Source organism: Myotis brandtii, unplaced genomic scaffold, assembly GCF_000412655.1.
Source record: "Myotis brandtii unplaced genomic scaffold, ASM41265v1 scaffold112, whole genome shotgun sequence".
In the NCBI taxonomy this organism is placed as follows: Eukaryota; Metazoa; Chordata; class Mammalia; order Chiroptera; family Vespertilionidae; genus Myotis; species Myotis brandtii.
The window spans coordinates 5,941,324-5,956,027 of NW_005353838.1; the positions used below are offsets into that span (position 1 = coordinate 5,941,324).

Below are 14,704 nucleotides of genomic sequence, written 5' to 3' on the forward strand. Positions count from 1 at the left end.
ATATACACACATATATGTATTTTACAGATTTTACTTAGAAAGTAAATATAGATTTTATTCTATTATGCATATAGTAAGCTATACAGCACTGTCACAGCTGTAATTGTATAGAATTAAGGACTCATTGTAGCTGTCACTGGAATTAAAAAGTAATAAAGAATAGAGCTGCATGATTTAGTTAAACCTTCTGGGCTGACTGAGCCATGGTGGGTCAAATAAGAACTTATGTCTAATCTTTTACTCTTGATTGTATCCACTCAGTAAGGGTTTAGGACTTAGGATGGCCTGTACATGGCACACAAGCCTTCGTGCTCTCTGCCTGCACCCGTCATTCAGACTCACAGGCCTCCTCGAGCGGCCGGTCAGACTCACTTTCCCATTTAGCTGAGACATGACCTCAGAACCCATCAGACTTGATACAAGTCAAAACCCATTTGATTCCCATGAACCAAATTCATAAGACAGAGAAAAGCTAGAAAACACATTTTAAAGTCACCATGAAGGGTATGTATCTTTCTAGTGACGATCAACTCTGATAAAACCTGTGAAATTATACCTGGTTCACCCCATAGAAAACCTTTGAGTCTATGAGCCTCAAGATCCAGTCTCTTTCCCAGGGACAGAGATGGGAAAACATTGTAAATTCTTCCCCTTGGATCACTTTTTCTCTACTCCATACACTAACACTCTTCTGCTTGCATTTGTCATAAATGTTTTATTTATTCACTCATTTATTTTTATTTTCAATTATAGTTTATGTTCAATATTATTTTGTATTAGTTTCAGGTGTTCAGCATAGTGGTTAGACAATCATCTATTTTACAGTGTTTCCCTTGATATTCCCAGTACCCACCTGGCACCATACATAGTTATTACATTACTGACTATATTCCCTATGTTGTACTTTACATCCCATGACTGTTTTGTAACTACCCATCTGTCGTTCTCAATCCCTTCACCTTTTTCACCCAGCCCCCCAACCACCCTCCCTCTGGCAACCGTCAGTCTGTTCTCTGTAGCTATGAGTCTGTTTCTGTTTTGTTTGTTCGTTTATATTAGATCCCAATATGGTTACAAGACAAAAATGGATAGTTTGTTACATTTAGAATTTTTGAAATGAGATGGAATTTGAGAATCGCTTTAGTCTTATCAGTAATAAATTTCAGTTCCTAACCTTTTACTGTTGATATTTACTATTTTGGATGACATTTGGAAGCCTCTCCTCCAATCCTGGAAGCTCATTCTTTGGGAGTCTGTGGTCCCCACACACTACTCTAATTTTAAGGGAAGTAAAGGTTAAAAAGAAATTGTGATCATATGACCCAGAGAGAACTTAACCTCTTTCATTCATTAAGGGGATTTTAAGAACTCATATGGCTGAAGGACCTTTTTATTTTTAAAATTTTGTGAGTTTTTCCCTTAATTTAAGATGTGATTCTGTTTTCCCAAGTGTTGACTTGCGTTAGGGAAATTCCATTAAAATATGTCATCTTTGGTGAAAAATAATGGAAACTAGAAGTCAGAAACTATAATCGCATCCTTGCTCCATAGTACTAAGATTTTAAACCCCTAAAATATAGGTGTTATGTCTATTCCACACCCGGTGACATAAATTAATGATCTGTTGGTAATGACCCATGATGCAACTGGAAGCCAAAGGCATGATTTCTCTTTTCTGCAGCACAGTTTGAGTTCCTTGTTTCAGATCTTGTTTCCAGTTCCATCCTCACCCTCTCTCCTGCTCCTCACCCCATTATAGCCATTATGTCATTGCTGCAGTATTAGGGGGTTGACGTCTCTCCAGATGCAGTATCATCCCTAATGATCACTATACTAGTGATCTGCTGTCAATTCTAAAGTGAATAGGGATCATTAACAGGAGGAAACCCAGTGACAAGTGGCACAGCTGGGTGTCTTTGTTCTGTATTCTCACTGCAGGATTCTTATGCCTGGTATCAGGGCCCAGGTGATCTGGGATTATCTCAATTCCATGTGTTCCTTTTAGTAAAGGTAATCATTGAATAAAAAAACCACATGAGATTGATTTTCTATACCTTTACAAGACTCTGCTCATTGATAAATTCTCAAATTAGAAGAGGAATATTTTGACAGCTCATCTGTTTGGTTCAGAATGAATAGTAACTAGGCGCCTTTTTGCCCATTGCAACTCCAATGTGTAATCAGAGGAGTCCTGGAGATCTAATAGCCTTCTCAGTACATCCTCCTGGTGAAATAGTTTAGGGTCAGGTTTGAATCAGGACACCCCAGGAGCTCTGATAAATTTCAGTTCCTAGAACACTAGAACTGAAAATGGCCGTAGAATCCATCTTTTTCTCCTCCTTTCTTTTACAGATGAGGAGACGGAGAACCAGAAAGTTGAAGCAATATAGCCACAGTCATATAGCTAATAAGTCGCAGACCTGGTCCTCCCAGGCTAAGCCTCTTCCTAAGGTGCCATGGCACCGAGAACCTCCTCCATGGAGACTAAAGAGGAGCTCCCTGGGCTTGACCCAGGCTCAGCCTGTTCCCCCCGGGGCTGGTGGCATCCTTAGCAGGGGAGGGAGGCCACCAGTGACTCAGACCCAGCTGTAGGCAGCCGGCTGCTCTGTGACTCCTGCCTGTTCCACTGTCCCTTGGGATTCATCCCTTGGACTTAAAGATTCCATTTCCTCCCTTGTACCATCACACCATGGACACCTGCCTTTCTCTATCATCCCACTGAAGGTTTTAGTGTTTCCTAATGTGTGTGCGTGTGCTTCTGTGTTTCCTAACTCATGCATGTAGTTGGCCCATCCTGACCAACTTGCCGCCAAGGGGCATCTTAGGGACGAATGTGTGACTATACAGAGAGCATTTGGAGCCCTTCAGACGACAGGCTCTGTAGAAGTGCTGATCCTCATTACATGGAACTTATTTCTGAGAGGTTTGCATCGCTAATTGCTTGTTTCTCCCAACACCCCCCTGAGGAAGATCAGCCGTATTACTTGAAAATATAAAGTGCTGTATAATTTTGCTCTTACACAGCGCCTTTCACGGAGCATCTCCAAGAGCTTCACAAACGTTAACTCATTCCTCGCAGGCTCGGGTGAAGGAAGTCAGGGTTCTGCTTTGCTTCCATTTTACACTGAGATTTCCTGGGACAGGTGCAGGAGCAGAGTTTCTGGCCCCGCGACCTTTAGCTTGCCAGATAATGCTCCCTGTCTGCAGCCCTTCCGTCTCCCCTGGCGCTGCAACTTGTAATGCTGTTTGTTTAGGCAGCCTCGCTTAGAAGGTTCTCTCACGAGCGAGCTGAGTAGTTTTATTGGTTTGTACAAGAGTTTGAGAACCTGAGGCCACGCCGTGTGGTGCTGTGTTTGCAGTGAGACCTCTTATGGTGGGAGAGCAGTAAGTTCTTCGGAGGGTCTCCTCTCAAGAGAGATATCTTCGTCTGCAAGGGGTGACCGCCCGTCCTTTGTGTCCGCCTCCCCTTAGACAATGCTGTGTGGGGACCGAGCTGGTGGACTGGATGCTGCAGCAGACGCCCTGCGTTCACTCCCGAACTCAAGCCGTGGGCATGTGGCAAGTCCTGGTGGAAGACGGTGTTCTCAACCACGGTAAGAGGAGCCACGGGCCCTGGAAACCCTCGGGACACGCTAAGTGCATTTCCCTGGCTAAGCTGTTGCTGAACTCCCAAATGGGCAAGAGAGGATTATGATCCCTTAAGGGACCCGCTGAGCTAGCATCTTCATGTAGCAGGACAGATGCAGCAAGTGGATGCTGTTGATTGCTGTGTTCCGCACGGTACCCTCCTAACGCGGGAGACGGTATGAAGGAAAAGGAAATTGCAACCCGAGTGCATCAGTTCTGATTATGTTTATTAGTTTGCGTTCATGGTTCATTGGTGGAGTGATTATACTCTGAGCACCACACAACAGTCCTGGTGCAGGGGCAGAGTGGAGAGCAGTGAAGTGTGTGGCTGGGCTGATGACATGGAAGAAAGTCATGAATTCAGAAGCTGCCTTTTAACCAGGGCGCTGTCTGGGGGAGCCAATGTTTTGCCCACAGGAGGACCGTATTTAAAGTCGGGACTGTGCTCTGCAGGGGCAGCCCTGAGAGCCGCTGTTCAGGGCTGGAGTGTGACTGTGGTTGAGCTGCTCATGCCTCTTGTGTGAAGACCACTCTTCCAAACTGACAAACTAATACAGTCATTCATTTAACTGACCAGCATCTGGGACTCTACTGATGGTCTTGCCAGAGTTCTCAGACTTTACATACAAGCCACCTGGGACTCCTGTTAAAATGCGGATTCTGCTGTGGTGGGTCTGGGCCTGCATTTCCTACAGGCCCTGGATGCTGCTGTTCCCGGATCACGTTTTAACCCCTAGAGTGCTGGGGAGTGCGATCGCGCTCCTCCTGTCTTTCGCCAAAAGTGCCGGGAGCGCTATCAAAGCTTCGAAATGGCGTCCAGTTCTAAGTCTACTTTTATTAGTGATGATGATATTGCTAAATATGTCAATGTAGTAAAGGTTTCCTTAAGTTTTTGAATATGTAACTTCATTTACTTGTGATTCATAATTTTTTTCCTAAACTGCTGTAAAATCAGCAAAAATGCCTTGGCAATTTCAGCATAGTTGCTAGGGTATTGGTTGGCACTCCAAGGGTTAAGCAGCAGTGATCTACTGCTTCCTGTTATCTTTTTTTTTTTTTTTTGGCTTTTAAAAAAATATATTTTATTGATTTTTTACAGAGAGGAAGGGAGAGAGATAGAGAGTTAGAAACATCAATGAGAGAGAAACATCGATCAGCTGCCTCCTGCACACCTCCCACTGGGGATGTGCCCGCAACCCAGGTACATGCCCTTGACCGGAATCGAACCTGGGACCTTTCAGTCCGCAGGCCGACATTCTATCCACTGAGCCAAACCGGTTCTGGCCCTGTTATCTTTTGACAATCCTGATGCTCCAACCTGAAAAGGGTCTTACGCATTTTAAGACATATAGGTGAGGCATTCTGAGCCAAGCTCCCTGACCTGGTCCTTCCCAGATTGAAATCTTTTTGTTTAGAAGGAACAAGCAGGGGGGAGGGTGGGGAACACGTTTAAAAATCATAACTGGAAGGAAATCACTGTAAGATCCCTCTAAGTGTATGTGACCTAGAAGCTTGGTCTAGTCACCTTTGTTCAAACAATTTTACTCTGCTATTTTGAAGTGCAGACAGTTTATAAACAGTACAAAAGAAAAACATGAATTCTGATCCCGACAAATTAGGGGTTTGTTTTTTGTTTTTTAAGTCTGTACTTTCAAAAACCAGTTTAGAGCAAGATCCGGCAGCTGATTATTTTCCTGTGTGGGACCTGGTCCCGCATGCTAGAAAATGTCCACACAGCAATTGTTGCTCATCTCTGACAAGCTGGCAGGTTGCCTTAGGAGAGTCCTAGGGCAGCCCAGGAGGTGGGCGGGTCGGAGGGAGCCGTGTGGCGCCTCACTGCAGCCCGAGGTCACGCCTTCCAGCTGCACAGCCCTAGGCCAGCGGAGGGAGAAGGTTGAGGAGTCTCACCCTTTGCTACCACTTGGCTGTCTCGCCTGACACCGCGGGGGCGGGAGGCAGAGGTGCGACAGCTGACACTTGCCTCCATGCTTCCCACAGTGGACCAGGAGCATCATTTCCAAGACAAGTATTTATTTTATCGCTTCCTGGATGATGAGCACGAGGACGCGCCTTTGCCGACGGAGGAGGAGAAGAAGGAGTGTGATGAGGAGCTGCAGGACACCATGCTGCTGCTGTCGCAGATGGGCCCCGACGCCCACATGAGGATGATCCTCCGCAAATCGTGAGTAAGAGCAGGGCGCCCACCTGCTGCTGTGGCCAGGGCAGGCGCACACCTGGGCAGGGGAGAGGAGAGGCTGCTTTGGAGAGTCCTGGCCTCACCCAGGGTCAAAGGAGGGACTCAGAAGGGTGACACGGCAGTGTGTCTCTTTTCTATTTTGTTTTTGAGCCAGGTACCTTCATTTCCTTTTTGCATGAGTTAAAAATATGGAGATTTTTAGTGGTTGGCTTCAAAACTGAGTCCACATCTTAACGAAGCTTTGCTCAGTGACAAACGGCTCTGCTTCGATGCCAGACCACCACAGCCCATTCTTCCTAATGCAGTAGGGCAGCGGCTGTCAGAGCCACAGACCTTATGCTTGTGCTGTGTATATTCATTCGTTCGCTCGTTCGTTCATTCATTCATTCATTCATTCATTCAGCACATCCTTTCTCCCTGCTCCAAACCTGTGCTCTTTAACATAAAGACATACTAAAGAGAACCTCACTGCTCATTACCGCTTCGAGGTCCCCATTCAGTCAGTGAGGCGCTCTCTCCTCCCATCTTGGCCGAAACCCACCTTCCTCCAGGCGCAGCCCAGCAGCTGAAGTTGAGGACTTCAGCTGTTTAATCAGATCAATTCCGAAAGAAAGGACCGAGCCCCTCTTCTGTTCAGGGAGCTCTCTTAATTGGCATGGGGCACACAGCAGCATATGCCACAGCCCCAACCTCAGGGGAACCTTTTCAACAAGAGAGGGCTTGGCACTCGGTTCTGAAACCACGCACAGGCTTATGTTTTTCTGCTGGAAATGAAATTGTTCTCCACCCGGCAACCGGTGCCGGCCAGCTGTGGATGTCAGCTCTGAGTCACTGGCTTGGCTGACCTCAGATGGTTAGCGGGTCTCGGTGAGAGGGTTGGACCTTACATGTCTTATGTGTCCCCTGGGCACTTTCCAAAAGTGAGGTGTCCCTCAGACCAGTTCCTTGGTGTCCGCGCCTCACACCAACTCACAAAGCCTCTCTGCTCTCCTTTATGTCCTGTGCCCAGGATGCGTCCCCTTCCACTCGCCCTTCCTCAGCGCTGCACCAGGCTTTCCAGCAACTTCATTTCTATCGCACCGTGTCCCCTTTGTCAAAACTTCCTCTTGGCTCTTAATTCCCCCTACCATGTGTTTAAAGGCCTTCCCTCATCCCAGTTGGCACCATCATCCTTAACTCTAAAACCATGGTTTTTAGTTCCTTTAGCCTCAAACAACAACAAATTGTTGGGGGTTTTTTTGTGTTTTTGTGGGGGGTTTTTTGCCTCAGAATTTTATTTCTTCAAACAAAAATTTTACTAAATTCTAAATGTCAAACAGAAAGCCAGAGTTTCATAGCCCTAACCATAAGGAGCATCCAGGAACCCTTCCCAGGCTTTGCTTTTTCTGCCCTGAAGGATCGCAGGGGTTGGTTGTGGAGGGGACACAAGAGAGTCCCAGGGCTTGAAGAGCTCGTGAACACCATCATTCTAAACCATGCTTTCGCCCTGGCTGGTTTTGCTCAGTGGATAGAGCATCAACCTGTGGACTGAAGGGCACATGCCAGGGTTGCTGGCCCGATCCCCAGTAGGGGGCGTGTAGGATGCAGCCAATCAATGATTCTCGCTCATCATTGATGTTTGTATTCTCTTTCCCCTCTCTTTTCTTCTCTGAAATCAATAAAAATATGTTTTTTTAAAATAAAAATAAACCATGTTTTCTTTCCTGTCAGACTGCTTCCTTTCTCTCTTTTCCACACTCCCTTTTCCCATATGCCTTCATCATTTCCTGGCTCCATCCCCTTTTTGCTGTTTTTGATGTCACTTTCATTCAAGCCAACACCATGTAGTGGTTGTGAATCTGAGGGGCATTGGAAATATGGGAGGATGTTTGGTTGTCTCAGTGCATGAGAGGCACACTGCTGGCATTCATTGGCCAGTGGCTGGGACAGAGGGATGCTAAGCACACCTCAGTACCTAGACCCCTACAAAACAAGGAGCTGTCCTGGAAATAATGTTGAGAAACATTGCTGTCAACTGGGAGTTTCTTAAAGACAAAAACATCTCGCATTTTACTTCATTCGTTCATTTATTCATTCAACCAATGTTTACTGAACACCTATTTTGTCCTAGATACTATGTCAATTGCTAAGGCTGCAGCATTGAACAAGGGAGTTGCACCTCCTTCCCGGAGCTTTCTCCTAGTGCAGGAGACAGACTTTAAACAACTAGTTAGGCAAGCAATCGTTTTATCATGGCTGCATTATGAAGCACAAAAGAAAATGTACTGTTTTAATAGAATAGAATATGGAGAGAGGGATTTAACCTAGTGTGGAAGTTCGAAAACGCCTAATCCCCATAAATATACAGTCCCAGCTGAAGTTCCTTCAGCTCTTCAAGGGAGGCAGAAATGTCATTCTATTTACAACGATTTTTAAGTATGTACCAAAGAGGTTTAAAAAAAGTAATAAAATGGTTCCTGCCCTTGGGGAGTTTATAATCCAATGGGAGAGGCACTCCCAGATTAGATTCAGATGCAACAAACATTTATTGAGTGCCTGCTATGTGCTAGGCACCTGCTAGAAACATTCATGCTAATTGTTTGATTCACCCTTACGAGAGCCTATGAGCCAATTTCATGAGTCACTCTTAGAAATGGGATTCTGTTCTCGTGCTTCCTTATTTCTCCCCTACAGCATTGAATTGTTTGATCCTTGCCAGCCCAAAGGTTCTTCAGAGAAAATTACATTCCAGAGATTGCCATTTTCCAGGTTATCACTGTGAAAGTGCAGGTTTCACCAGAATTCCAAGATGCATTATTTTGGGTGCCCTTGGGATTTTCCCACCTTCCCAGATTTTACGAAACTCCAAACATTGGAATTGGGTTGGTAGTTCCTCTTATGAGTCTGTATTTTGGGGATTTTCCTTCTATTGCCAAGAAAGCCCCCCCCAAGAGATTGGAAACTGAAAAAGAAGGAATCTCACTGAATGAGACAGACTTTCAAACTTTACCCACACACACCGTTTTTTAAAAATCTGATAACCTTTGGAGCTTCTACCTCATTTTATTTAAGTGGAAAGAAAACAAGCTTAGTTGATCAAGAAGGGCCAGTATCACTGCTGTCCTTGAAGAGACCAGCTGAGCAGTTGGCTCCAGGAAACTTACTGCGTGTTCATAGGTCCTAGAAATGTTGCCCTTTTACTGCCCAAACTGCCAAGTTGTTCAGGAATGTGGAGGCGTCAGATCCATATCGGCCAGAGCAGGACCCTCCAGTTTTTAACTCAGCACAGCTGCATTTTATAACCATCGCCACTGCCAGAGAGGTTGCCGAACTCTGATAATTACTGGGAAAGAAATAACACAATATTCTTTGATGAGAAGATTACTTGGGGAATTTGATTGTATAATGAAGATGTTGCTTTGAAAGGTACTTCCTATTGTTCTGAATCTGAGACTTGCTAGCAAAGAAAAAAAAAGTGTCACTTGTTTTGACAGGCTCCTTAGAAAAATTCTCTGTTTATTACATTAACTGCAGCATTTTATCTGTCAAAGTATGAAAGAATGTTCTGTAGTTTAAAAACAGAATAGAGCTTCAGGGGGAATTTTTTTTGGCACACTCTTGTTGCTATTGGTATTGAAAAAACACACATACATTCTGCATGTGAAATTAGCTTTTCATGTGGTGGCAGGCAGAGTGACTCACAATGCGCATCCTGGTTTCGCAGGTGCAGACCTGGGTGGCATTTGGAGGCAAGTGCCATGGAACAGTGACAGTTTGATGGTGCTGTTGTTGCAGCTCACAGACAGGACCATCAAACCTAAAATGAACCCTCAGGGCTTTTTGTGTTGATGTTGCTTTGTTTACAAGCCTAAAAATGAGGTTACCCTGCCGCGAATAAGTACAATGGAGACCTTTACCCGAAGAAACATACATTCTGGCTAACTTTGAGCAGATACTCTGGGTTAGGGGTGGGGCCATGGGCACAAAGATGTGGAGTGACCAGCTCAGCAACATGTTGCACACTGAGGCCAGCTGGATACAAAGAGGCTTCAGGGGACAAAGACGGCTCTTACCATACAAGCCTCACAACCTCTTCTTCCGAGTGAAGTAAAATATAATGCTCCACTATTTAGAATGGTCTATGTCATGAGGATCTAGCCGAAAGGTGGGAGAGAAATGAAGTAGATGGCATTTCCCAAATCTAATTCTAGGTAGGTCTACAATTTTGAAATTCCCTAAAAGCCTAGACACTTAAGTAGTTCAGAAAGAGATTAAGTCAGACCCGAGCAGAAGAAATATGAATATTTAATATATTTATTATTATTAAATATATTATGTAAAATGTTTCTTTATTACATATATATCAAGAGAATGGTTGGCAGATTCTGGAGTCTTTCAAATGGATCGGAAATTCAGAAACTTAAGTTCAATGATTTCATGCGATAAATTAATATTTTCTAACATATGCTATGGGGCATGAGGTTGAAAAGAAACAATTTAAAATGACATGAAAAAATACGGGGGTGGGGGTTGGAGGTGGGGATAGGTGTGAGTGGGGGGACATTTTGGCTGTTCCACACATTTGCTCTAGAGGGCGCTTGAGAGGCTGTGTATTTTCTCTTAGCAGAGCCTATTTTAATAGGGCCTTTATTTGTCCAAGCAGTTCTTGAGGGCGTGGAATTTGAAATCCTGATAATTATAGGGAAATTTGCTTCACCAGCGGAATCCAGATTAGCAAGCCTAAAATCAGTGGTGCCTAGGGTTTTGACTTTTGTTGGGGTATGCCAAGAGTATGTTCAAACTTGTAAAGTCCAAACATTGGAATTGGGCGGCTGGTAGTTCTCAAATGCAAATCAGATGAAAAGAGAAGTGTGACTGAAAGAGCCTAATCTTAATGAAATAAGAAATTCACTGTGAATCTTTCCCTTCACGGCATGACAAACTTCACCACTGTTTTTCCTGGAAAGATTGCTGTGCCGTAGTGAAAGCTTATAGAATTTACCAGAAGAAATTATTGCATTAAGGGGGCCTTTTCTTGGGGTTGGGTTTGCATCTCCCCCATAAAAGCAATCGACCCTTATCTCCCTGTTTATGTGTCCAAGAAACCAACAGTTGGATTGCCGCCGTGAGGATTCAGATTTGGGAGAGGGATAGATGGATGTAGCTGCCCATTTATAGTTTAGGGTTCAATATGAGATTACCTAAAGATTTTAATGACTTTTTCTTGGTCAAGTCAATCTGTTTATTGTAGAAACTTTGGGAACTTAAAGGAGTTAAAGAAGAATAAATGACACCTGCATTCCACCTCCCCAGAATAATTATTATTAACATGTTGGAATTATCCCTCTGGTTATATTTCAATTCCTAACTTTTTATACTTAATAATATATCATGGCGTTCTCCCTTAACCTTAAGTATTCTTTAAAGATGGGATTTTTTATAGGTACATAGTAATCTGTCCTCTGAATATTCCTTAATACATTCAGTTTGTCATTGTTGGATGTTCAGATTAATTTTCAAACCTTTCTTCTTTCATTTAACTTATTATTTTTTAATTTTATATTTCAATTACAGTTTACATTCAATATTAATTTTATATTCATCTCAGGTGTACAGCAAAGTTAGACAATCATATGCTTTACAAGTGTTCTCTCTCCGATATTTCCAGTATCCACTGGGCACCAGACATAGTTATTACAATATTGTTGACTATATTCCCTGTACTTTATCAAGCTCTTTCTTCTAACAGCAGCAAAAAGTAATATTTTAGTGCTCTTCTTCCCGGAACAAAGAAAGAACTAGCCTGGTGTGGGAGCAGAATGATGTCCCGAGCTCCAGCAGGGAACATAAGCTGCTTCACACTGAAGGAGGGCCCAGACCAGGAGAGCTAGGAAATGTGGCTGGAGAGTAGGCTGAGGTCAGATTGAAGGGGGTCTGCTATCCCTCTATGTACCTTGGATGTTATTTTATAGCCACGTGGTGCACCATTGAAGAGTTTTAAAGGGATGTGGAATGGTCATCTTTGCAGTGGGAGGGTTTCTCTGCCGTCTGTAGAGAATAGGTTGGTAGGGTCCAGACTATAGACAGGATGCCAGGTATTGAGTTTTATGAGACTAAAATTAATTATATTTTGAGAAATTAATGACAGCATATGAAACACATGCATTTGACCCGAGTCTGCTAAATAGAGTAAAAGAAATACTGAGTGTAAGAGCCCTGGATTCTAGTCTTACCAATTTACCAATAAATCACCCAACAACTCCATACTACAAAGCTGTTAAGCTATAAAATGAGTTTAATAATACCTACTTAACCTCTCCCAACTTCACAGGGGAGTTGTATTTAATTAGCCAACATTTGCTGAACTCAGGTGTGCTAGACACTGTGTTCAATAATTACCTAATTCAGTTCTTTCAACAGAACTGTTCGGTAGTTATTAATATTATCTCCATTTTATGGATTAGGAGACAGGCTTAGGTTAAGTCACTTGCTTGTGTTTATCCCAAAAGTGGTGGGCTCAGGATTTGGTCCAGGTCTGTCTGACTTCAGAACTGTGTTCTTTACTGTACTCTACCACCTGTCCTGGACCAAAAATGGTTCAAAATTGCTTCCTGGGTTTATTCTTTAAGCACTTGAGAGGATATATATTATAGAAATCTGATTTAAAAATAATAGTTACAGACAAATCTTATCTTATTCAATGACCACCATATAGACCCTAACGGAGTACAAGTGTACCATCTACTATAGAAAAATATGAACATCAACCCACTAGCCAGAATTTAAAATAAAAACTAACACTTAGTAAATGAGCCCTGCAGGTGTGGCTCAGTTGGTTGAGCATCATCCCATGCACCAAAAGGTCACTGGTTCAATTTCCGGTCAGAGCACTTTCCCAGATTGCGGGTTGGATCCCCGGTTGGGGTGCAAGAGGCAACCGATTGATGGTTCTCTCTCTCCTTTCCTCTGCCTTCCTCTCTCTCTCAAATCAATAAGAATATTGAAAAATAAATGAATCACACAAGTTTATATAGTGACCTCACATACATCGCCTCTTTGAACCTCAAAATAACTCTGTGAACTGAGTAGGCCTTATTATCCACAATTGTCAAATGAAGAGATGGAGCTTAGTAGATGTCAAATACCTTCCTTAACATCACACAGTGGTACTTGTGGCTGAATCAGGAACTGAGCCCAAGTCTGCTTACTCCAGATTCCTGGAATGGCTCTACCACTTAAGATCTAACTCTTAAGAAGCAAGGCTAGGAGGTGAAGAAAAGAAAAACAATTTGCTGGTTTGTTAGACATGTGAGTGGGAAACCAAATTTACCAGTCAGAGAAGTGGAAGAAGGTGAGTTCTCAAGAAGACCTTACGGGTGTTAGGAAATGACCCACGTTTGAGAAATGACTTGTAACCAGGAGAATCAGGTCAATTGAGGTGGAGCGTTGCAATACAACAAAGCATTCTCAACTCCAGAAAAATATGATGAAGCCTTTCCTTTATTTTTAAGCTTGACTGTGGCTTCCGTGGATATCGACAACGCTGACTTTCTGGGTTTTTCCCCCAGGCACCAGGGAAGAGGTCTAAAGGCGGCAGGTCTAGAAGATCTGGTTATCTGCTCTCTCACCTGCATGTTTTACCAGGCACCATGTCCATGTGCTACTTGGTGGCTGGATGAATCCTTCGTTTTATCCACATCCCAAGAACTGAGGGTCTCTGTCTCTGACCTTGATAATTCCTTGGTAAAACTGTATTTACCAGCAGTTTCCAATGTCACCTGGGCCCTCCCATCCTTTCATGTACAAACTGCTTCTCCATCCATCCCCGTTTATTACCGTGTCTGTAACTAGATAGAAAGCGGCCCCTGCAGAAACTAGGCCTTTCCACAGCGGGATCTGACAAATCCACATCAATGTGGCACCATGCAGGCTTGTGAAGAAGCAGGGATGCCTAATATCTCTCCCTGTGACACCTGGAGAAGGACAAGTAAAGACCGGGTACATTCGCCAGCTGCCACTCAGAGCAGCCTGAGAGTCAATTCAGTCCCCCAGCCTCGCAGGTTACTCTCTGAAGGTGCCTAGGAGATCCCTCCTCCTGCTCGGGGCACAGTGTTCCCCTGACTCTTGAAAGCCAAATTGCCTTCAGCCCTTGGGACCCTTTCATTACTCTCTGAACAGGCTGGGGGCTGATTTGCAGAATCCCTCCTCCGTTTTTCCCCTGCCATCTCCGTGAAGACCAAAGCAGGAGAGGTGCGTAATGCTGCTGTTTGCCAAGAGAAACCTGCTTTGAAAGCACGACTTTGTTCAGTGATCGTGGTGGAGAAGGCACAGTTTTAGACTTGCCCGGTGCTCTTTTAGGGTGGGGGTGGATTGAGATGAGAACCTTTGCCTGAAGATGCAAGAGCAGAGAGGCGAGTCTTTTCTGAGACACTAGATGGCACAGCAGCTCTGAGCTGGTGGCCTCGGAGCAGGAGCGCTGGGCCTGTTCTCTGTCACTGCAGCCACAACATGAAGATCCACTTGAGGGGGAGTGGCGAGGGGGGGACTCACATTTTTATTCACTTCAGTGGCACAGGTTGTCACACTGGCTTTTGCTCCATCTGGCCTCTTCCCTGGGACTTCCGTCAACTTTCAATTCTAATGACATGTTGAGGCCCTGGGCAACAGTGAGTTTGCTGGTAGCCAACCTCTCACGAATGCTTTTGTTGCTTTGCTAACTGAATATACTCATGCTTTAGAGTAAGTCTCTTCACACCTTGCAGTGCTGACTTCTCTCACCTCATTAAAAATGTGCTGTAAACAGGACCCAAAAGTTCATGGCTACCTGGGTGGCTTGCCAAAGCACAGTGGCCTGCCCTGTGATTACTTGACCACTTTAGACCTCAGGGTTATTTTTTTCCC

At 44.2% G+C, this 14,704-nt stretch overlaps 1 protein-coding gene across 2 annotated transcripts in view; it reads left to right on the forward strand.

The window, feature by feature from the left end:
• The window catches only part of RAPGEF4 (Rap guanine nucleotide exchange factor (GEF) 4), a 227,305-nt gene that overhangs the window by 138,449 nt on the left and 74,152 nt on the right, over window positions 1–14,704 (forward strand). For both annotated transcript variants that reach the window (XM_005857587.2, XM_005857588.2), the window contains 2 exons: window positions 3,472–3,593; window positions 5,626–5,809. In XM_005857587.2, coding sequence (XP_005857649.1) covers window positions 3,472–3,593; window positions 5,626–5,809 — 306 coding nt within the window. The remainder of the gene's footprint in view (window positions 1–3,471; window positions 3,594–5,625; window positions 5,810–14,704) is intronic.